This window comes from Microtus oregoni, unplaced genomic scaffold, assembly GCF_018167655.1.
Source record: "Microtus oregoni isolate MIOR12 unplaced genomic scaffold, Mior012 000043F_ref0000047, whole genome shotgun sequence".
In the NCBI taxonomy this organism is placed as follows: Eukaryota; Metazoa; Chordata; class Mammalia; order Rodentia; family Cricetidae; genus Microtus; species Microtus oregoni.
Window position 1 is genome coordinate 1,131,839 of NW_024543210.1, and position 24,602 is coordinate 1,156,440.

General features: G+C 45.8%; 1 protein-coding gene across 1 annotated transcript in view; it reads right to left on the reverse strand.

The window, feature by feature from the left end:
* Window positions 1–12,578: 12,578 nt before the first annotated feature.
* Window positions 12,579–24,602, reverse strand: part of Tdrd9 (tudor domain containing 9) — a 102,572-nt gene continuing 90,548 nt past the window's right edge. Inside the window, exons 32-36 of the mRNA XM_041633413.1 lie at window positions 23,902–23,998; window positions 20,783–20,921; window positions 18,618–18,736; window positions 14,128–14,200; window positions 12,579–12,680 (exon numbers count right to left, since the gene is read on the reverse strand). Coding sequence (XP_041489347.1) covers window positions 12,579–12,680; window positions 14,128–14,200; window positions 18,618–18,736; window positions 20,783–20,921; window positions 23,902–23,998 — 530 coding nt within the window. The remainder of the gene's footprint in view (window positions 12,681–14,127; window positions 14,201–18,617; window positions 18,737–20,782; window positions 20,922–23,901; window positions 23,999–24,602) is intronic.

Sequence of the window (24,602 nt, forward strand, 5' to 3'; positions counted from 1 at the left end):
AAAGGAAGTTGGTCGGCTACTGGAAAATCCCCCAGCTCTCCCAGGGCCTGGGAATGTGAACTTTGTCTCACCCTACCTTTAAAATGGAGTCTGAAAACAAAATGGCAGAAGTTCGGACGTGTTTCTGTTGGCTTGTTTCCAGCAACTCACACTGGAGTTCAGCGACTCCACCTCCATGATAATGATGTGAAAGCGAGACAACAGGCCTACGAGGTTTTCCACTCAGCCCTAGATGACAGCGAGGTACCTCCCAGTAACGGTGTACTTAGGAAGAGACAACTCTGTGTAGAGATCCGGAAGGATGGCACGCACACGTTACGGGGAAGAACTAAGGCAGAGACCATGGTACAGTCAGCCACTCTTGAAAATAAGCTCAGCCTATGTCCATCTGTCGATGGGGATACAAAAGATCCTGCCAGATCCCTTTGGGACGGGGGCAATGGCAATGCAATGTTACCAATGACAGGGAGACTGGATTACCTGGGGACGGGCCTCTGCACATGCTGGGAGGGACTAGCTTGATTTTGCTCTTAATTGTGGGTGGGCATGTGATTCCAGGCTGTGTAAGTGGAGAAGCATAGCTAGGCCACAAACAGCCATCCCTATTTTGCTTCCTGGTAGTGGACACACTGTGACAGCTGCTTCAAGCTCCCACCACTTTGATTTCCCAGCCATGATGGACTGTCCTTTGAACTGTGAGCTGAAATAAACCTTGTCAAAGTATCTTACCATAGCAACAAAAGAGGACACTAGGACCCTCACACATCACTCACACATTGAAACCAATGCTTGTGGTTCCAGAGGTACAAAGTCCCCCTCTAAGGTGTCATAGAGTGAGGCCTGTAACAGCCTCTGGTCACTCACAGTGCTCATGCCCACCTCCATCTTCATGGGTCTCTTAGAAGACACTTTGTCACTGGCAAGACCATGAGCCCAGGATGACCTAGAGAGCCTCAATCACATCGACACAGCCCTTCCTAAAACACCACATTTACAGAGGAGAAAGGGACCGGAGGATGGCTATACGTGCAGGACACTGTTTAGCGCCCTGTAGCAGTGTCACTGAGTACTGTCCTGGCCTACCTGGTCACTCCTGCTGAGCACCGGCGTCTACCTCTGTCCCCTCAGAAGGGCTTTCCTGTGACCCCCTCCTTGCAGGGCAGGGCTCCAGTTTGGAGCTTGTTCATTTGACTGAGTTCTGGGGTTGTGGCCTGCCTCCTTCTCACTCTACGCTTCTGGCTATCTCCTGGAAGTCACATCTGTAGCAGTGCTCAATGTGGACCCCGTGCCTGACCCAAAGCCTGAGTCAGAGTGCTGCGCACTCTCCCCCGTCTTCTGCAGTCTGGCTTGCTGATCCCAACATGCCGGATTCATCTGCTGTGGGGCTGCACATAGCACAGCAGCTCCTGCAGGACACAAACAGGATGCACTCTGCTCAGCACTCATCTATGGGGTCCCCAACACTGCCCGGGACACAGCAAGGGGCCAGTGCTGCGGGAGGAATGTGCAGACAGAAGCAGGGACCACCTCTGAAGAGCACTGGGCTAGGACAAAGGAGGAACCAAGCTTTCAGCATAGGCCATTTTCAAGGTTCCTTCTATCATGTAAATAAATGTACCTACTAAGATCTCAATTATTTTAAAATATGTGAATGCAGAATTTTACAAGTGAAGCAAAAACAATTACCTTCTGCATTGGTCACAAGTGTACTGTGCCATCAAACTTTGTGTTACTTGGTTTTTACAGAAAGTGAAATCGGTATTTACAAAATCAATGCTGTTGGGTAGGGGGAGCCACTTTTGGTCATGTGCTGACGTCGGCAGGCAGGAAGGGCGCAGAGTGCTGAGGAATGGAGCCACATCCACCGCTCAGCAGTGACCCGAAGGAACCCCGGAGACAATGATTGAACGGCAGTCAGGATGGGAGCAGGACGCTTGCTGTGCTGTTTGCTGCCTGTTGGCACTACTCAATAGTTACCCATGACTAGGAAGCACGCAGGTGTTCATGTCTGCTGTGTCCTGTGGTGCTGACCTCGTGGCCAGCGTGCCTCTGCCTCCCGAGTGCCGGGATTAAAGGCATGCGCCACCACTGCCTGGCTTGGAAAAAACAGTCTTAGTGTTTATTTTTTGTTGTAATCAACATATTGACAGTTTCCACTGTGGCATTTCTCTTGCTTGCATCAAATCCAGCTTCCCCAAAACTTTCTTGTTCTCCCACCCTCCCCACTTCTACCTGCTTTGAGTTTCTCTTCTACTTTCAGGCTTTTGTCCCCAACTCAAAGTCTCCACATCCAGGAACATGTAATGCTTGTCTCCATGTCTCCACATACGGCAACATGCAATGCTTGTCTCCGCGTCTCCACACACAGGAACATGCAATGCTTGTCTCCGTGTCTCCACATACAGGAACATGCAATGCTTGTCTCCATGTCCCCACATACGGCAACATGCAATGCTTGTCTCCATGTCTCCACATACGGGAACATGCAATGCTTGTCTCCATGTCCCCACATACGGGAATATGCAATGCTTGTCTCCATGTCTCCACACACAGGAACATGCAATGCTTGTCTCCATGTCTCCACATACGGGAACATGCAATGCTTGTCTCCATGTCTCCACATACGGGAACATGCAATGCTTGTCTCCATGTCTCCACACACAGGAACATGCAATGCTTGTCTCCATGTCTCCACATACGGGAACATGCAATGCTTGTCTCCATGTCTCCACACACAGGAACATGCAATGCTTGTCTCCATGTCTCCACACACGGGAACATGCAATGCTTGTCTCCATGTCCCCACATATGGGAACATGCAATGCTTGTCTCCATGTCTCCACATACGGGAACATGCAATGCTTGTCTCCATGTCTCCACATACGGGAACATGCAATGCTTGTCTCCATGTCTCCACACACGGGAACATGCAATGCTTGTCTCCATGTCCCCACATACGGGAATATGCAATGCTTGTCTCCATGTCTCCACATACGGGAACATGCAATGCTTGTCTCCATGTCCCCACATACGGGAATATGCAATGCTTGTCTCCATGTCTCCACACACAGGAACATGCAATGCTTGTCTCCATGTCTCCACATACGGGAACATGCAATGCTTGTCTCCATGTCTCCACATACGGGAACATGCAATGCTTGTCTCCATGTCTCCACACACAGGAACACGCAATGCTTGTCTCCATGTCTCCACACACAGGAACATGCAATGCTTGTCTCCATATCCCCACATATGGGAACATGCAATGCTTGTCTCCATGTCTCCACATACGGGAACATGCAATGCTTGTCTCCATGTCTCCACATACGGGAACATGCAATGCTTGTCTCCATGTCTCCACACACAGGAACATGCAATGCTTGTCTCCGAGTCTGGCTTGTTTTGCTTTAATATAATTATCTCCAGTTCCGTTCATTTCCTACAGAGGACACGACTTCAGTCTTATGACTAGAAGGCCACTGTGTATACCTACCAAGTTTTCTTGTCATTCATTCACTGGTGCCAGGTAGGCCTGCGTGATTCCTTGTCTTGGCTATTATGAAAAGTTTCACAATAAACAAGAGCAGCTCTCTCTGTGGTGTGGATGTGAGGTTTCCTCAGGGATACACCCAGGAGGTGTTGCTGGGTCCAACAGCTCAGCATTCAGCCTTAGAGGAGCATCTGTCTGTCTTCACAGGGGTCTTACTGCTTTACATCCCTAGCGGTAACAAGGGTTCCTTGTCCTCCATCCCCTCACCATCATTAAAAAAAAAATAGCTGATCTGGATAGAGATGGAATCTCAATGTATGATTGTTGTTGGAGATGGCATTTCACTCTGTAGCCCAGGCTAGCCTTGAACTTGTTGCAATCCTCCTGCCTCAGCCTTTCACATGCTGGGTTTCCAGGTGTGAGCCACTCTGCCTGTAAGGACCTGAGAGCTCCTCCTTGCTGAAACTACACAGCCTCGGGCCCTAAGGTTTGAAACTCCCTTCCCCAAATTCTGGAGGTTAGACAAAAGCCAGCATTCCTTGGGAATTGATGAGGTCACTTCCTCTCTACCAGAAGGAGCCAATTCCCTGGCAGATGGGACACATGGCTACCTGTGGTGCTTATTAACATACCAAAGCACACGCTGGCCTCCCAGCTCCCTCAGAATCACCCTAGCACTTCTCACCTCCTCCCGACCTGAGCTTCCCTAGCTCAGGAGCTTCCTGCTCCTCTCCCAGCTGTTCTCTCTCCCTATAACCCTGTTTCAGGCAATGTGCCCTCCCTCCTGCTTCTCTCATGGCCAGGTTCAGTCCACTACTTTCTCTCTCTGCTCCAGACTTTCCCAGATGCCTGTGGCTGTTCTCTTTCTCACACCTACAACGAAATCTTCCCCTTAACCACACCAAGGCAATTTTCTGTGGCCACAGCATCAGTTTGTACCCACAGCATTGCTGCTTCAGTGCGGTCTTGGCTGATGGCAGATTTCCTCTTTTGAGAAGTGACCACGAATTAGGTTAATTTTTCTGAGCTCTTTGCATATTCTGCATATTAACTGTCGGAGAAAGAGCTGTTGCCAGTGCTCCCTGAATACCTTTGCTATACAGCTCTCTCGAGTCTGCACAGCTCCATTAGTCAATTCTCCGTACGTTCTCAAATCTGGAATCCTAGCCAGTCTGTCTACACTATCTTGGAGTGTTTCTTCTAGTTCTCTCAAGATTCCAGGTCTTCCTTTAATGTCTTTAATGCACTTGATTTATGTATTTTCAATCCTTTTGTGTGGATATTCAGTGTTCCCAGCCACAGTTACTGAATAAGTTATCTTTTCTCCATTGTGTGTTTTTGGTATCTTTGTCAAAACTTGAGTGACTAAAGAGGAGTGGATTTTTGAGCCCTGTTATCTTCATTTGGTCTCTGTGTCTGCTGTTATGGCAATACCATGCTGCTGTGGAAGCACATTCTGCTCCTTCAGCCAGCAGCCTTTAAGATACCAGCCCACTTGGGCGTGGTCTCTTAGAGTTTAAAAAGCAACAGGAATCGTGTGCCCGCTCTCGCTCTCTTCCGGCTCCCGTTCCTGCAGCTAAACTGTTTCCTGTTTGTGCTCAGAGGACTGTTGCGGAGGACGGTGATCTGTAAGTTTTTCCCCTTAAAAAAATAACCCTCTTTATATAATTCTGAGCTGCTGTGGACTGTTTTCTGGCATCACCATGCTGTTTTGCTAACTGTGCCTCTATGGTTTCTTTGAAAACCCTATGATGATGTACCTCCAGCTCTGTTTCTGTTTTGCTTGGTTATTTGGGGTCTTCTGTGATTCCAAGTGAATTTTATGTTTTCCTTAGTTCTGTATATGCTTTTGGTATATTGATGGAGATCGCAACAATCTGTTATTTTTTGGTAATATGTTAACAATGTTTATTTTCTTAACCCATGAACATGGGAAATAGAAATCTTTCCATCTTTTTGTACCTACAGTTTTATTCAACATCTTATAATTTTCATTAAGATAAAGATGAGACTTAAGGTTTTATTTTTGGTGGGTATTTCTTATTTGAGTGTCTCACTATGTAGGCTAGGCTAGCCTTGAACTCAGGATCCCCTTGTCCTCAGCCTCCTAAATGCTGGGATTAGAGGCCTAGTTTCTTTTTGGTCTTTTGTTGTCTTCAGGCAACAAAATAGGGTTTTTCATTTCTTTCTCATCAGGCTGATAACTCATCCAAAAGCTATTGGACATTGTTTTCTACTATTTTGCTGAACTCATTAGTCCTAAGTGTTAGAGTGGAATCTTCCAAACAGAATCATCCCAACACAGGAATAGTTTGACTTCCTTCCCTTATTCTGTTCTTCTGAGTTTACAAAAAAATCTAAGGCATGCTGGTATTAGTTCTTCAAACCTGGTGTGAGATTCACCAGTGAACCCCAGATTTTCCTGGATACTTGAGGACTGGTTTGTCCCATCCTGCACGGCATGGTCCTCAGAACCTGCAGCGGCAACTTGGGAATGAAGAGACCACAGACCTAGGACAGTTCAGGCGGGCTGTGAGGAGGAGTCAGCTAGTGTCAGCAGACAGTCTCTGTGGGGAAAATCTGGGAAAGCTATGGGTAACAGCTACAGGTCTCTCTCTCTCATAGCTGGACCCAGGGAAGGCTTTGCTGTTTTTTTCTGAACTTCACCATTCCTATGAGTCTGAGGCATTGGGATCCTTGACATGCCTGTGCCCAGGTTAACAACACACGTTCATACAACTTCATCCACTTCCCACACTGCTTCAAACTCACAGCTTGTTAGCAATCTGCTTATGTTTTTATTAATATCCTCTTGGTTCAATTTTGGTAGGTCATATTTGTATTTCTTCTCTATTTTTCATTATGTTCCATAATGTTCATCTGGATTTCAGTGTTACCTGCTGTGATGACCCCCCCCCCTCAGTTCCAATTTTAATTAGTGAGTCATCTTTTTAAAAAGATGTATGAGTATTTTGCCTACCTGTATGTATGTGCACCGCTTTCATGCCTGTTGTTCACAGAGGTCAGAAGAGGGTGTCAGATCCTTTGAAACTGGAGTTAAAGAGGTTGTTGGCTACCAGGAGAGTGCTGGGAACCAAACCAAGGGCTTTTGCGAGAGCAACAGTGCTGACGACTTGAACAGTCTCTCCAGCCCCAGGGTTTTGTTATGGTGTGTGTACACGACAAGCCATGGAACACAGGTGGATCCTGGGAACTAGATTCAGACCATCAGCCTTAGCAGCCAGAGCCTTTACACACTGAGCTCTCTCCAGCTCCCCTCCCCCAATACGTATTTTTCCAATGCAGGCATGCAAAACCATAAACTTTCCTCTCAATACTGATCTTACGGTATCCCACAGGTTTCCGGCATATTATGTTTCCATTTTCATTGATTCTAGCAGTTTTTCAACTTCATACCCAATTTCTTCAATGACACAGTTTTTCAAAAGTCTACTATTCAATCTCCATGTATTTGTATAATTTGTAGGTTCTCTTTCTGTTGATTCAAATTATATCTGGTAAGATACGAAAAACTTTTTAACGTGTGTCTGTGGGGTGACTGTTCACAGGGAGATGTCAGGTGTCCTGGAGCTAGCTACAGTCAGTTGTGAGCTATCCAGTGTGGGAACAGAAACCAAACCCTAGTCATCTGCAGGAGCAGTACATGCTCTTAACCACTGAGTCGTCCGTCTTTCTAGCCCCACGACAGAAAGAAACTTCTCATTTGTTGCTGTTAAATGCTAGCTTTAGCTCACTGGGGGAAAACTCCATGATCTGATGAAAAGCATGCATATTCTGTAACTGCTAGACGAAGCAGTGTGTAGACGTCTACGGTGTAACCCTGACCTCTACAACTGGATTGTGTGGATAACGGATCTACTAGTGAGCTTGCGGTAATGAAGTCACCCGCTGTTACTGTTTGGGGGGCCCATCTCTTCCTTTTTGGTCAGTAGCTTGCTTCATTAAATCTGGTTCTCAGGGGTTTGATGCATATATATTTACACCTGGTATACATTCTTGGTTGGTATTTATTGTTATGTGACTTTTGCCTCTTCTAATTTTCTCTATGTCTATGGCATACGAGTGTTTTCAGATTGGAATATCATTTTATATCCTTTCACTTTCAGTCTATGTTGTCAACAGTGAGGTTTCTTTTAAAAATCTCATTTTGTGTGTGTGACATGTGGGTGAAGTGCACATCCCCTGTGGTACGTGTGGAGGTCAGAGGATGGTTTTGGGGAGTCAGTTTTCTCCCTTTACCCTGGGTTCCAGGGATTAAACTCAGGTCATCAGGCTTACAAGGCAGATTCCTTCTCTCTCTCTCTCTCTCTCTCTCTCTCTCTCTCTCTCTCACACACACACACACACACACACACACACCATGGAGCCCTCTCATCCACTTGCCAGTGAGGTTCCTTCAAATAGCACATTATTGGTTCTGTGTCTTCTAAGTGGAGAATGCAGACATTCACAGTGGGTGAAAGTGCATCTCCTGTCACTTCGCTGCCTCTGGTTGCTTCCTGTCAAGCTTCTTTCTCCTGTAGTGGTGATTTACTGAGTTAATGGTTTCCTAATCCATGTTTGCTTGCCTACTCTTCTAAGTGATGTCCTTTCTTATATTCTCATATTTATCTTGCTCTCTCTTCTTGGTATAGAAGTCCTTTAATATCTTTTATAATGCGTCAATTCCACTGGCTTATATTTTTCATGGAAGATCTTTATTTCTCCTTTGATTTTGAAGAACAGCCTTACTGGACACAGTAGCCTGTATGTTGGCTGTAATTTTTAATGTTTTTTGTTTCGTTTATTTTTGTCTTTGACATGTCTATTTGAGGTGTCTACATCTTCCCCAACATTTAGGAAATTTTTTATTATTTTATCAAGTGGGTTTCCTAATGCCTTTATGCCTATAGCTCCTTGTCCCTCCTATTCTATGTGTACTTAAGTCTTTCGGTGACGTCTCATGGGCCATGCATGCTGTTCATTCCTATTATAATCTGAACGCTGAGGCTTCACCAGCTTGCCTTCGGGCTTGGTACTCATTCTTCTGGCTGCTCTGGCCTGTTGGCTTTCCACAGTCTTCTCACTGATGCAGCCTTTCGCAGACTCTTTAATTGCTCTCTCATATCCTGTACTTCCTAATTCATTTACCTGTTTTTATTTTTCTTTTTGATTTTTTTGCAACAGGGGTTGTCCGTGCAACAAACAGCTCTGCTGTTCTGGAACTAGTTTTGTAGACCAGGCTGCCCCCAAACTCACAGAGATTTGCCTTTTTTGTTTTTTGTTTTTTTTTTGTTTGTTTTTTTTTGTTTTTCGAGACAGGGTTTCTCTGTGGCTTTGGAGCCTGTCCTGGAACTAGCTCTGTAGACCAGGCTGGGCTCGAACTCACAGAGATCCGCCTGCCTCTGCCTCCCGAGTGCTGGGATTAAAGGCTTGTGCCGCCACCACCCTGACTCATTTAGCTATTTTGATTATATTCAAAAATAAATTTTAATAAAATCTTTCTTCTGAATACTTGTCCAGCATTTCACTTTAAAATCTTAGCAATCACATACTAGAGAATTATGAATATTCAAAGGATTCATGTTGCCTTTTTCCATACCTGTTTCTATGTTGAAATCTGTCTATGTCAGGATGCAAGCTCTCTCGATGTTATGGAAGGGCTTTCTTGGGGAGCCATCTTGTCAAGGGTGTGATTGTGGTTAGGTTGTGTCACAATGCATACCATGACAAAGTCTCCATGACACACTTTCTCCGTAGGTCTGACAGAAGTGGAGAACCTCTGAAAATCCATGAAGGTACGTTTGAAGTGTGAGATTATTTGGGGGTACCGTCCATGGCTACTCTTCTAGTCTTACCAGTAATGTGTGATCTGAAAGGGCCCAGAAGCAGCCTGTGCACGCTAAGATCTGTCTAGGTGCGGAAACCATGGGTGTTCCTCTCTATGGTTGTATGAGGGTGGATGGTGAGAAGCAGGACTTCAGGCCCCTCGACCATGCCTTGCTGTGGCCAGGCTGTGAGATGGCGGCTTTCCTCTTCATTGTTCTTCAAGTTGAAGTAGCTATCAGTGTTTGAGTGGATCAAGTTATGGCTGTGCAACTTCTCTCCGCCTGTCAGAAAGTGCGGCCCAGTGGGCGAGCATCTGTCTAAAACACCTGAGGCGCAAGGCTCGCTTCCTGCACTGCTCAGGAAGAAACAACCATGATACCAACCAACCAACCAAGATGCAGAAATACAACAACCACCAAATACAATCACTACAATATAACAAAAGGGCAAAAATAACTAGATAAACTGAAATGTTAATACAAGTAGAAAATTGTAAAGGGGGAGTGAAGAAGATTCAATTACAGAAAAGGAAAAGGGAAATGGAAAAGTATTAGGATAAAAGGGAAAGAAGGCGACAGAGACGGCTCAGCGGGTACAGGCAACTGCTGTCAAGCCCAACATGCTGAGTCCAGTCCCAGAAGCTACACGGTGGAAGGGACTGATCTCCACATGCGCATTGTGCACATGTGCGTACATACACAAAACAATGTGAAAATATCCAAAAAGGAAGAACTCAACTGTATATACATGCAAACAAAGCGGGCACGTTTCCTTACCAAGGAGACTGGCACGTCACCAGGTGCACTCTGTGCAGCCACCCGAGCTACACACTAGCAGGGAGCATGAGGCTGTGTTTTTATTCTTTCCCCTTTGCTCTGTGGTGTTTGCTAAGAACCAATGAGAGTACCCTGCATACCCCGCAGCAGGGCTGACACCAGTTGCTGCGGCTCAGGAGTCTCTGGCACATTCGTTGTGTGATGCTGCTGAGTTGTAGCCATCTGTACTGAGCTTCCTAAGCTGATGGCCCTCACAGGGAAGCAGCTTTTGTGTCACTTTGTGTTCTAGGCTGGCCTCCTACTATGTGACATTCTCACAGGCTTCATTTCAGAGTGGCTCTCCCCGCCGGGCGGTGGTGGCGCACGTCTTTAATCCCAGCACTTGGGAGGCAGAGGCAGGTGGATCTCTGTGAGTTTGAGGCCAGCCTGGTCTACAAGAGCTAGTTCCAGGACAGGAACCAAAAGCTACGGAGAAACCCTGTCTCGAAAATCAAAATAAATAAATAAATAAATAAATAAATAAATAGCAAACAGAGTGGCTCTCCTGGAATGACAAACGGTTTCTCAAGGCAGATACTGGCTGGCTCAGATACTTGCTGTAGGTTCTCTGGAGACAAGAAAACACCCTTGACTTCAAAGGCCGCAGGACCATCACGGCGAGTGTGTGCTGGTCGACTCTAGCCCTTCCCTTTACCTGCACTTCAGTTCTGTGCAGTGATGTGGGATTCCCCTCTGTATGCTGTGAATATGCTTTATTACCATTGGTTAATAAAGAAGCTGCTTTGGCCTATGGCAGGGCAAAATAGAACCAGGAGGGAAAACTAAACTGAATGCAGGGAGTAACAAGGCAGAGTCAGGCAAACACCATATAGCTGCCAAAGAAGAAAGATGCCAGAACCTTACTAGTATAGGCCACAGCCCCATGGTGATACAGATTAATAGAAATGGGTTAATTTACGATGTAAGTTAGTTAATAAGAAGCCTGAGCTAATAGGCCAAACAGTGTTGTAATTAATATAGTTTATGTGTGATTATTCGGGTCTGGGTGGCAGGGAATGAAAGCATAGTCTCCGCTTACACCGCAGTGCAGCTGGCATGGGCTACCCCATCTCACCATCCTTGTACACCATCTACAGACTGTTTTCTAAGTTTCCCTGCACAGCTGAACACCAGCATTCCCCAAGCCGCTCACCTCCCTGGGTAGTTCTTGGCCGTTTGGTAGGTTGATTTTGGCTCTTTGTTCTCAGGCAAGCATTGCTAAGCCTGTCCCTCTTGCCTTCTGCCTCTGCCCGTGTGCTGTGTTATAGCATGAGCCCTCACAGCTGCTTATCTCAACCTGTCTTCCTTCTGTCACAGAAAATGGCAACAGATGCTTCTAAAGTACATGTGCATCCTCCGAGAGAGGTCTGTGATCTCTTTACCAGTTTTATAAACAAATCTTTTCAGACTGAAGTACATAAGTGTGGTGGTCTGAGTAAGAATGCCCCCACAGGCGCATACATTCGAATGCTGAGTCACCAGGGAGTGGTGCCGCTTGAGAAGGACTGGAGGCTCAGGAGGCGTGGCCTTGCAGGAAGCTGCCACTGGGGGAGGGCTCGGAGGTTTCAAAAGCCCAAGTCAGACCCAGATTGCTCTCTCTGCCTGCAAATAAGGATGTAGCTCTCTCTCTCTCAGCTGCATCTCCAGCAACATGCCTGCCGTGTGTCACCATGCTCCCCTCCATGATTGACTAAACCACTGAAATGGTAAGCAAGTCCCCCAATTAAATGCTTTCTTTCTTATAAGAGTTGCCATGGTCACAGCAAAAGAACACCAACTAAGAAAATAATATGTCCTCTAACAAAAACTATCAGAAACAGAAACAGTGTCTAATGCTTTTATTGTTTCCTCAGCTATGCCAGTTGCCAGGTCACGTCTCTGATTTCCAGAGGCTTAACTTCACTACAAGTCCTAAATATACAAAACTGAAGTTGTACCAAAACCACATATTTTCATGAGGAAAAAAAAATCAGAAAATGCCACATGGTTTTTAGACACACACACACACATGCACATCTACATGTATTTGGGGGTGGGGGGGGTCCATGTGCTGCCCCATAGTTAAGCCATCAATCCAGCTCTCTCCAGCACCCCAAGCTAAGCCTGTGACAGACAGGCATACAAGCACATCTGGAACCTTGTTCCCTGGGACTGGCTACTCAGAAGTACCTGCATACATTTTAAGCAAAATACAGCTTTTTCACAAAACAAAATCTTCTTTCAGAACTATGCTTTCCAGAGTATTTAATACCATGACCCCATTCTAGAAAAGACTAGACTTTCCAATTTTCCCCACCCAAACAGAAACCCTGCTCTCCACTCTGAGCAAAAGTGGTGATAAGGAGAAACCTCTGGGCAGAATGGGCGGGGGGGGGGGGGGGGGCTGCAGGGGAGCCTCTAGCTGACCTCAGCCACCGCCCACAGGGCACACAGGCCCCAGCCAGTCAGGGACTGAGCACGACAGGCCTGTGGAGTTGGTACAGGAAAGTGTTCTTCCCTTGGCTGCCTTCCCTATCAGCCTGCTCCATGACCAGCTTTGGATCCACCTGGGAGGACAGAGAAGAGAACCAAGTCAGGCTCTTGGAGAGATCTGCCTAGACACCAAATCCATAAAATTATGTGCACACAGATGTGGACATGTGAGACAAAACTGTTTTTTCCATTTTACAAAACAATCTGCAGATGCTTCTTCATTTTCATAATTCACCCCATACACTGATCATCCATTCGAATAGGCACTGCAAGGGTTTTAAATCTCATTTATTTGTGTGTGTATGTGCATACATGCACAAATGCGCAGGTATGCATGCATGTGCCACAGCACGTGTGAGGTCTGAGGACGACCTGTGACAGCTGGTTCTCTCCTTCCACCATGTGGCTGCAAGGGGTCATCAAGCTAAACCATTTTGCTGGCCCTTGGCCCTGATCATACATTTTTAAACTGATGTTTAATAATAGGGTAAAATAGGAAACCTTTACTGAGAAATCTCCCATACACTCTGTGTATGTGGGAGCAGTGACTGGTATACTTATTTAAAAACATTTTCTCAAGCACACTACTTTCAAATACAACTCTACTTTCAATTGTTTCCCATTATTGTGCCAACTTGACGGACCCTGCTTGACAAACTTGGGGCTGCACACAGAAGTCTGGAATGGCGGCTGGCACAGTGATAGCCCTGAAGAAGCCACAGAGAAGCCATTCAGAGGAACATGGAGAGGCAGAATGTATTAAAATGGGAAAACCTTGATCTCAGGGTAGAAACAGAACATACTGAGGGGCACAGAGTGATCAAAGGACAAGGAAAGCCCTGCCCAGCTCACAGAGGCATCCCTGACCCTAGGGCTGAAACTGACAACTCCCTTCTGCTCCCCAGCCTCAAACAACTCACTCCGCCTTCTAAAGCTTGCAGAGATGGTAGGGACATGAGGGGCCACACCTGCTGCATAGCCGACTTGTGCCCTGGTGCTGGTCTTTAGAGTAACAGGACCAGGGGGTGGGGTCTCTAGAGTGGCTAGGGCTAGAGGAAGAGGACACTGGGGTCAGCACCCTTGTAAAAGACACCACGGAGCTCTCTGGGGTCTTTGTGCCGCGGAAGCACACAGCAAGGCAGTTATCCCCACAGAGGCACCAGATTCCACCCTGGGGCACACCAGCTCACAAGTCCAGTCCCCAGAACCAGGAGGCGTGTCACAGTTTCTGAGCCAGTCTCCTGCTATGCATTGCTCTAACTGTCTGGCAGACACAGGGCGCCCAGCCACCATGTCACCCTGCATGGCAGGCATGACAAAGTGACTTTCAACATTACCAAGTGCTGCAGGTCCCTTCCCAAGCTTCCTCCTCCAACGGCTGAGCAGACACGGCACTCAAACAGCTGTCTAGCCATCTACTTTGCCTGGAGATTCTTGCCCTGGGTCTGAGCCCATGCCCTTCCAGGTACTTTCCCCCCATCCAGCAGCAGCTGCTCCTCCAGGCATCCAGCGCCCACATACCTGGTTCCACTCATAGGGGTTTTCGTGCCATTTAGGAATAATCTTCTCTCGAGGCTTCAACCGGCAGAACAAGCTACAATTTTTAAAAAGCAAATCAAAGGTTTTACTGTTGGCTACTTTTGCTTTGTAGCTAAAGGATGGTTTCAGATTCACTATCTAGTCCAAGCTGGTTTCAAACTTCTGATCCCCTTGCCTCAGTAGTCTCCCGAGCTGGGGTTATATATGTGCCACCACATCCAGCAAATTATTTTAATTATTCATTAGCACGAAAAAATAGCCAGATGATCTTTTTTAAAAAATGTGTATGTGTGCTTAAAGTCTACAAATGTCCCAAAATTAGAACTGTGATAGGCTTTCAAAGTCTCAAAATGTATATAGTTATGATAATATTTTAATGTATAGTTCATTTAAAAATGAAGAAATAGAACACAATAGACTTTAGGGAGATTATTATATATATTACCTAAAATTTCCAAATTTTCAACAACAAAAATGATAAGACATGCCAATCAGGAGACAAGATCATGTGACTCTATTCAGGAAGAAGGAGCAGGGACAGAGGCTTAGTGAGCAGATGCAGATGAGGGATCAGTACACAGACTTCAAAGCAGGCATGACATATACACCCAGAATTACAGCACACTACACTGAAAGGCTTAAAGCATGACGGCAATACAATAGAAACCATACAGAGAAAAAAAATACATCAACCTTAAAACGGAAAACTATGTAAACATAGAAATTCTATAAGCAATAAGCAAAATAATTGAAATGGAAATTCCCCAGATGTTACTTTTGAAAGATCAAATACGATGTGAAAAGATACAATCTGAAAGAGAGTGGGGAAAAAGACTGAAGAAAAATGATCACGAGAGCAGAGCAGTAGCTGGACGAATGGGCCTCTGCTCAAAGACCGTGTGCAGGGCACGTGTACAAAAAGGTATGCAGTGTAATGCCCTCATGAGCAGAAACAGGTAGAGATGAGTGCCCTTCCTGAAACACCACATCTATACCACTACCTTCTAAGGCTCAGAAAATACTTGGAAGAGGGAACAGAAAGAGTGTATCAGTGGGAAACCAGGGAGAAGAGCTGTGAAATCTCCAGGGCATGACAGCTCTCCAGCATGATCCCACAGAAGTGGCAGCTGACTGTACCAGGCCTGCACAAGATGAAGCTGTCAACAGTCAATCTCGCGTGATCTTGGAGGGGCCACTGGCCCTACCCCTCCAGGACAGCGCTGTTTTCAGTTGTGTACTCAATGGGGAGCCCACCAGGCTCCAACGGACAGTTCCAAATGTGTAGTCACACAAAAAGCCCTGATTAAAATCACTGGGTCACAAAAGAAAGTGGCATAAATATGGGCTACAGGGTGGGGTGGGGAAACATGGCTGCAGTGGTGTATAAGTGTGAGGGTAAACAGAACATACTATACATTTTATCAAACTGTCAATGAGGAAACTTAATTGGTTAAAAAAAGATTAAGTTTTTTAAAAGCAATTTTAGGTTACAAGTAGAATAGAGAGTTACACTATGAAAATACCAGCCCAGGGGAGCAAGAGTAGCTGTATTAGCATCAGACAAAATAGACCTTAAAACACTCCTAACGCTGGAGACGAAAAGAGGTATTTCACAATAATGATAATGAACTTGCACACAGAAAATCCTGCAAACCTGCTAAAACTAACCAGTCATGTTAAGATCACAAGAGATCCACGTGTAATCACTCTTAAGAAATGAACAAATCATAATTAAAACTTTTATTCACAGTATCATCAAGGAACTAATACACTTAAAAATAATTATACAAAAGCCCAGGATTTGCTTACTAAAAACTAAAGCAGAGTTAGGAGAGGAAAGAGGGACAGGGAAGATGCCTCAGTGGATAAAGCACTTGCCATGCAAGCATGCAAACTGGATTTGAAATCCTCTGGACACACATAAAGCTGCATGTAATGGGCCCATGTCTGTAATCTAACAGGCCTATACTGAGCACGCAAGCCTGGCATGTGCAGGGTCAACAAGAGATTCTGCCTCGAATAAGATGGAAGATGAGTACCAACACTTGAGGCCATGCTCTGATCTCCATATGCACACCACGGTGCACACATACACCATGCCCCACTCACACCACAGCACACTCATGCACATGAACACACACATACAAGAAAGAAATGAAAGACCAGCCAATAGTCCTGCTTTTCTACTAACATGGCAAATTTCTGTCAGGTTGTGGTGGAGTACCATTAATCCCAGCACTAGGATCTCTGTGAGTTCAAGGCCAGCCTGGTCTACAGAGTGAGTTCCAGGACAGGCAGGGCTACACAGAGAAATCCTGTCTTGAACGCACACACACAAATGACAATTTCCCAAATTCATTAGAACACTGTCCCATTCTAGTGAGGCTTTCTGTGCAGACTGACTAACCATTGACGCCGATGTGGCCATGGGAGGCAAAGACTCTGGCCAGTAGACACAGCCAAAGGACACGAATGGGAAGACAAATGACGGCTGGTTTCAAACTTACTAGGTAGCCACAGCAAGACAGTGAGACTCATGAAATCTGCAGGCAAGTGGATGGAAGTAGAAAAAAAAAATCAGCCTGAGTATCCCAGACCCAGAAAGATAAATATGGTACGCACTTGCTTACATCTAGGTACAATAACAAAGTAACAATCCACAGAACTACAGAGGAAAGGTAGAGAGTCTGGGACTGGAGGGGACAGACACATCTTGTTAGGAAAGGGAGATAGATAGATAGATAGATAGATAGATAGATAGATAGATAAATGGTTGGAAGGGGGAGCCAGAATAGGAGGATCAAGTAGGGAGGGGCAGGGAATATGGAAAGACAGCTAAATCAAGGAGCATTTGATAGTATGGAAACCTAATTTAGTAGACACTTCTTACAATATGTACATATATGAAGCCGATCTGAATAAAATCACCAAATAATGGGGGAGACAGAATCCCAACTGGTCACCTCTGTCACACAATGAAGTTTCCAGTACCAGAATGGGGTTACATCTAATTGAGCTGTTGGCCAAAGGGGCCCCATGGGAGTCCCCAAACAATCCAGACTGTTGCCAAGACTATAGGTTGCTCTCCACAATCTGACAACAAGACTCCATTGCTGAACACAACATCTGGACTGAACATGGAGCTGTTGAGCTGGTGCCTACATGAAGCCTTCACCCTGTGTTCCAGCATCTTTGATACAGAAAGGTACTTCGCACACTATCAAAGGAGTAACAACACAAACCAGTCACAAACGCTTAATCTACCGTGGTGTCCTGCCTGCAAGATGTGCTAGGGCAATGGTGTTACAAAGCTTGTGGGAGGAACCAACCAATAACTTATCTGACTTAAGCCTATGCCATAAGGTGTAACCCCTATCTGACACTGCTTAGGTGACCAAGAACTGGAGACTAGATAACCCAAGGACCTAGGGGAAAACCAAGTAACACTGGCCTAAAAATGGGGGGATGTAGTGGTAAAATGACTTCACTATACTCATAGATCAGTGCCTTGCTCAGCCATCATCAGAGAAGCTTCCTCCTGCAGCAGATGAACAAATACAGAGACCTATGCCAGGCACTACACAGAGAAGGAGAGAGACCTTCAGTCCTAAATGGGATGTCTCCATCAAATCCCTCCCTTCAGAGCTCAGGGATCAATCCCCTCAGAAGAAGAGGTGGAAAGAGTGTAAGAACCAGAGAAGGAGGAGGACATCCTCTTATCAACATGACAAAGCTCATATATGAACTCACAGAGACTGAGGCTGCATGTTGTGTGTGGTTAACAGTGCCATAACGAAGCCACAGGAGATTACCAATACTCATTGTTCATGACCTGGATGCTGGCCCCATGGGCATATATTTATAAGTAATTTATGTATATAAAACCTCAACTCAAGCTTGACATACACACACTCAGCAGTAGGGAGAGAGAGGGAGGGAGAAAGAGAATACAAAAACCAGATGGTACGGTGGCACATTCCTATAATCCCAGCACTTGGGAGGCAGAGGTAACCCATTGAGGGCGCTAATACACACCCCTTGACCTCTGAACTCTGGTTGTGAATGGAGCTGCTAGTGAGAGATGAAAGGTACAAGGGAGGATTGGTCAAAGGACCACCTAGTCTCCAAGGCACAGACTCCACTTCTCTCCCCTGGGCCCCAATCTTTACCTAGTGATGGGGATATCGCACCACTCTGTGGTCCCTGTGTCCTGCCCTGCTACATAAAATAATTTCTTTACCATGATTTCCTTAAAGGTCACATGGATGATGATTATTCTGCCTTGTCTGAGTCCCCGACCCACAGACATGACACCCAGTACCTCCAGAGGTGCCTCAGCACTGGAATCCCACTTAAGTCTGTCATATCTCCTAAATAACTTGAAACATCCAAACAACAAAACAACACACATACACACACACAGGCTGTATACTGCCTAGCATACCTTACCAGTATGGTACCACATAACTTACCCTAGAAGTTTCTGACGTGCATTCTCCTGTAACTGTGCAATTCTTTCAGGCCCAAGATACTTGGATCCATTTGGCCCATCACATACTAGCTTGTTGATAGCAGCCCTGAGAATGTTAATCTGTAAAGGAACAGTGACAGACTATGTGGCTACATACAGCTGTATTTCATCCCACAGTAAACAGGTCACAACATTCAAAGCTGTGTTCTTCGACTCACATCAGTCAAGTTTAGAGGATTGGCAAAATGACAGAAATAACAGCAGAGAACAGACAGGACCCATCAGCTCATATCCAGCCTCTCTCACATTTGTCACAGCTGAGATGCCAGCCATGGATGTAGATTGGACCCATTTTCTATTAGCATCCCATTTCGTCTCCAGGACCCAGGCCCAAGAACCACTCTCAACTTCCCATGTCTTCTCTGGTGTAGGCTCATCAGGCTTGCCTGTCCTTAGAGATCCACATGGCCCACCTCAACTCCCAGTAACTTTATAAGAGCTAACTATTTTTCTCCCAATTGTCTATTTCTCTAACTAGACATGTGGCTATTTTATATTCCAGGTTATAATTCAATACATGTACTGTGTTGCTCAACACTGTTCTGCCCTCTCGCTGGCTCCTCTATCCTTGGATGTCCTACCCTGTGTGCTTCATGTGCTTCCTTCCTGGGCTATAAGATGCTCTGGGCACCGACATTTCCTGCTCCCTTCTTAGAGAAAGAAGTTTCTTCAAGGAGAAATCCAACCGGGTAATCCCATTAGAAACCAGACGCTGAGTGTCAGCTATGCTCCCAGAGCTGGACATCACACACTGACCTCTAACTGTTTCTCCACCCAGCTGCCCTACAGCACTAGCTAACCTTGAATCCACTCTGGTGTCTCTGGTTCTAATCCAGTACCCCAGAAGTCACACTGGCCTTTCTTACTCACTTTTAATTTCCGTTTAGTAACAACCATGGTCCCCAAATCCATTCCCTTATATTGTCACCCCAATAATATGGAAAACACCTTCAGACCCGCTGGTTTGTGCCTCCCTAACCCCCAAAGCTACCAATTACAGGGTAGTGTTCAAATAGAGCCTCCTTTTCCTCTCTTTCTTCCCCAAGCTCCTTTTCTCTTTACTCCTTCAATATAAGTACGTGTGACATTTGCCACAGCTACGCCTGCTGTTCCTTTCCACAGACGCATCCCATGCTGGGAGCCCTGATATCCCGTGTTGGGTGTGTGTCATACAATAAAAGCCCACTATCTGGAGACACCTAGAGGTGGGCAAGTGCACAGCCGTGTCCTCTACCTTCATCCCTTTTGTCTTCAAGATCCTAGATGCTCCCAGTGCATTTATTCACTTCCCTATCTCCTAGCAACTACGCATCTGCTTCTTGTACAGATGTCTTCCTAGCAGGTCCACACAGATGCACCCCTAATTGCTGTAGTAAATGCTTGTAGGATTTTATTCATACTCTTATATGAATCACTCATTTCTTTTTACTGTCAAATACTGCTCTGTTGTATTACCACAGCTTGCTTATACATTCCCCTGTCAAAAGACATCACTAACAGCAGCAGTTATGAATGAAGCTGCTGACACTCACATAGGCTCTCTGAGGACACACATTTTTTACATCTTTCAGCTTTTGAGTGGCATGAGTCAGCAGCTCCTTCCTTCCTTCCCTGCCCTCAGCTACACCGGGCACTTGTGAGAAGGAAAGGCACTCTGCAGTGGCATTTCTTCATGAATTTTAGAGAAGGGTCAGTTTTCAGGTATTTTGTAAAATGCAAAAAGACATGAATTACTAGAATAAGGAAATATGAAACAAAAAAAGAAAAACAAACATTTTTTCATTGGCATCTACCCACTTGCTGGGCATACTCTAAAAGCTGCCACAGAGCCTGATAGCTGCTCTCCAGGAAACCAGCACCCAGCCTGCAGCACCAAGGCCAGGTGCCAGGGCTTGTTTCTTTATCTCCCTGTGTGTACTAGCAGGAGGGGGACCACAGAGTCTATGCAAATGAGAGCCCGGAGGGCATCAAGAAGCCGCATGCACTGGTACAGCCCACGTGGGAAGCAGGCAAGCACATCTAGTAAAGCAGTGTGGCAGATGCTAAGTCACATGGGTGCAAAAGCAAGCAGCAGAGAATTGCTATCCATGACTATGCCACACGTACCTCAACAATGTCCTCCACGTTGAAGCACACGTCAAAGGCCAGCTCAATGTCGTGTTCTGGCAGTATAGGGGCCTCCGTAGTTGAATTCCATCCCAAACCACAAAGGACCCCAGTATAGCATTTGCCATCACGGTCAACTCTGAAAGGCATTTAGAGGAGTTCAGCTAGGCCACTGTTCCAAGGTTGGACATGTGACTGCTCAAGTGACCTGGTGTCTCCTAGCACTGTAATTAAATCATGTGACTCCTCAGTTTTTACACAGAAACACAGACTAAATATCACTAAGGGATGATCAGTTAAATATGCGCATTAACACAAGGTTGGGTTACTTATACACATTTTCAAAATTTTATGTGTATGGGTGTTTTGTCTGCATGAATTATGTATACCACATTCATGTTTAGTGCCCTCAGAAGTCAGAAGAAGGTGCTGGAGTAACAGATGGCTGTGAGCTGCCATGTGAGTGCTGGGAACCTCTGGAAGAGCAGTCAGTGCTCTTACTCTCTAAGTGATCTCTCCAGTACTTAACGCTGGGTTTTTAATTCTCTTTGTAACAAATGAGACATCTCCATCATCAGCCAATAAAAGCAAAAGGAGATCCTGTGTATAAGTAACCGTAGACGCTAAAAACAAGAGTTCAGACTTAGAGCCTGGGTTTTGAGTTAATCCCATTGTAAAGCCATCAGAAGTGTTTCTTAGGTCCAGCAGGAGACTCGGAATAAGGCACCTGCTGCCAAACCCAACAACCCGATTCAATCCCAGGGGCAAAAACAAACTCCTGCAAATTCTCCACTGACCTCCACATGCACACTGTGGCAAACACATGCAAAAATATGTAAATATATATATAAATAGAAGATGGGCTGGAGAGATGGCGCAGCAGTTAAGACCATCAACTGCTCTTGCGGAAGACCTGGGGTCTGTTCCTATCGCTCACATGGTGACGTCAAACAATCAGTAACTCTGGTTCCTGGGGAATCTTAAATCCCCCTTATTCTGACCTTGCCTGGCACCAGGAACGCATACGGTATACATACATGTGTACATACATGAACATGCATGCAAAACACTTATACACATAATATAAAATAAATAAATCTAAAATATTTTCTTAAATGCAATAAAATGTTTCTCTAAAATCTTCTATATTATTAATGTAATTTATCATTATTTCAATTTAAAACCTTTTTAGAACAGAGATAAGAAACACGTTTTATTAGATCATCATGGCCCCTCACCTGTTGTTCTCATGTAGAACACATACATTTCAGCTCATCTTCTTTTTTGTTTTTGAGACGGTCTGGCCCAGCAGCCCACATCCAGCCTTTAACTTACAGCCCATCATTCCCCACCCACTCTCAACCCTATGCTTTACAGGCACGTGTCACCACACCTGGGTTCTGCTTCATTTATGTCTTAATAGGTAAAGGAATGCAAGCAAGCAGTGCAGTGTGATCTGAGTCTCAGATCCTCCCCAAAGAGCACTGTAAAGTTTTAGTCTGCTGCCTGTGGTCCTTTGGGAGGAGGCGGGGTCTAGGAGAAATCTTGGAGAGAACCGAGACCCTGGCCCCTTCTCTCTCTCTCCCTACCTACTGCCTTGGGTGGCTTTGTTCCGCCACATGTCCCATCCTAATTTTCTGCCTTCCTATAGGCCCCAGACCACAGTCACATGCGTGTGTGCTGAAGCCTACGACACTGTGAACGGACACAAACCTTTTATCCTAAGTTGCTTTTCTCAGGCATATTGCCATAGTGATTGTCCTGGGTAGTGTTAGTGTCATCCAAAAGGAGGGACCTCAGCTGAGAAAACCGCCTCCCTAAGATCCAGCTGTAGGGCATTTTCTCAATTAGAGATCAACGGAGAAGAGCTCAGCCCATTGTGGGTGGGGCCATCCCTGGGCGGGTGGTCATGGGTTCCATAAGAAGCAGGCTGAGCAAGCCATAGGAAGCAAGCAGGTAAGCAGCACCCTGCATGGCCTTGCATCAGCTCCTGCCTCCAGGGTCCTGCCCTGACTTCCTGTGAACTGTGAAGCATAAGCAGAATAAACCGTTTCCTTCCCAAGTTACTTTGGTCATGGTGTTTCCTCACAGCAATCACAACCCTGACTAAGACAGCGACCAAAGTTAACTCTGTTTCTCCCTCCCACAGAGAATGTATGAAGCAGCAGAGTGACTTTCTCATCTCAGGGCTCTGGACTGAAGTCTGTGGGGAATCCGTGTTGGATATCTGCACAAGAGCTATGATCCAATTAGTGGTTCACTTCTTTACTCCCTCGTTCCCACGGGAAGAGAGGCTCACAGGATTCCTCACTGGCACTCGTAGACAACAGGATGCCACTTTTATCTACTATTCAATTTCTAACTCCATGTCATATTTCTTTTGTCTGATTTAAGTTCCCTGGAATGCTGCCTGCACTCTGACAAGCGTCTGAGCTGCTCTTTACAGAAGTCAAAACACAAGATGTCCTTCTCCTTCCAGAGGACCATCACAGTGATAACACCCGACAGGAGCAGCCTGAGTGCTGGCGTTTACTCTTGTTCGGTCTGGGGGTTCAGTCAACTGTGGTAGGAACAGGGTAGAGTGACAGCTGCTGGTTCACACTGTAGCAGGCAGGAACTAGAAGCAGAGGAAGCAGGCAAGAACTAGAAGCTGCTATGTCTTCCCACGCCTGGCTCCAGTGATCTAGGCCTCAAGTCCCAAAGGCTCCACAGTCGCCCAGGACAGTGCCATCCAAGACTCAAGCCACAACAACATGCAAGCCAAAAATACCCCAAGTGGAAAATGCATTGTTTACACTCAGCCTTCTGAATATCACAGCATACAGACATGTTGGCCATCATGCTACAACAGCAGCCTGGAGCTTGCTGGCATCACTAACCAGAGAGCCTAAACAAGTGTTACTTTGGTATCACCACAAAACTAAAACTTAAGAAGTCAAACTCTCCGAAGTCAAGGGTCATAAACAATAGCAAGACAGAATCATGCGGAAGCAGAGAAAACTGAACCAATACAAGATGGGTTGCAAACCAATTCCTCCGCAGATTCTGTCATTTTCTTTGTCCCGCCTAGACTCTGGCTGTGAAAGCTGCACACAGACCCAACTGAGGTCCACACCTACCTTAACTCCATCACTGGCGCGAACAGCATGCTGAGGAGCGCTGGGAGGCCTGGGATGTGAGGCATCAGGGACGTTTCTCTCAGGAGCATGGTAGACCCTGCCATACAGCAGACAGCCAGCGTCAGACCTGCATCACACACGGCTTAGGGTGTGACGGGGAGAGCCCTGCTGACCCCTCCTAATCCAGCTGGCTCCTCTTCTGTTGAGTCTGGCCACCTGGGTCCCCTCCAAGGAACATATGCCCTGCCTTTGCCTCCTACAGATAAACTCGTGGCCATGCTTAGGTATTTATCCCTGAAAAGAGTAACTCATTTAGTTACTGCTTTCTTTATTCTCTTGTGAGGCTATCTTATCAGGATTTTCAACAGCCAAGAACTCTGTAGAAAAACATGGAGGAACAAGAATCATTTAATTCCCACATCCTTCTATAAAATAAAAAGTAGAAATATTTCATTTATTAAATTTGCATTAGCCATTGCACTCAGAAGATAGTTTAATGGAGGTTAGAGATATGGCTCAGTGGTTCAGAGTGCTTAGCTCGGCAGAGGACCCAGGTTCAATTCCCAGCACCTACAAGATGGGGATCCGAAGCCTCTTCTGACTTCTATGGGCTCCTGTGTATATGTATAATACACACACTTATAGACACAAGCAAGTAAAACAAAACCTTTTTCTTAGAAAATATCTGAACAGTGTAATAC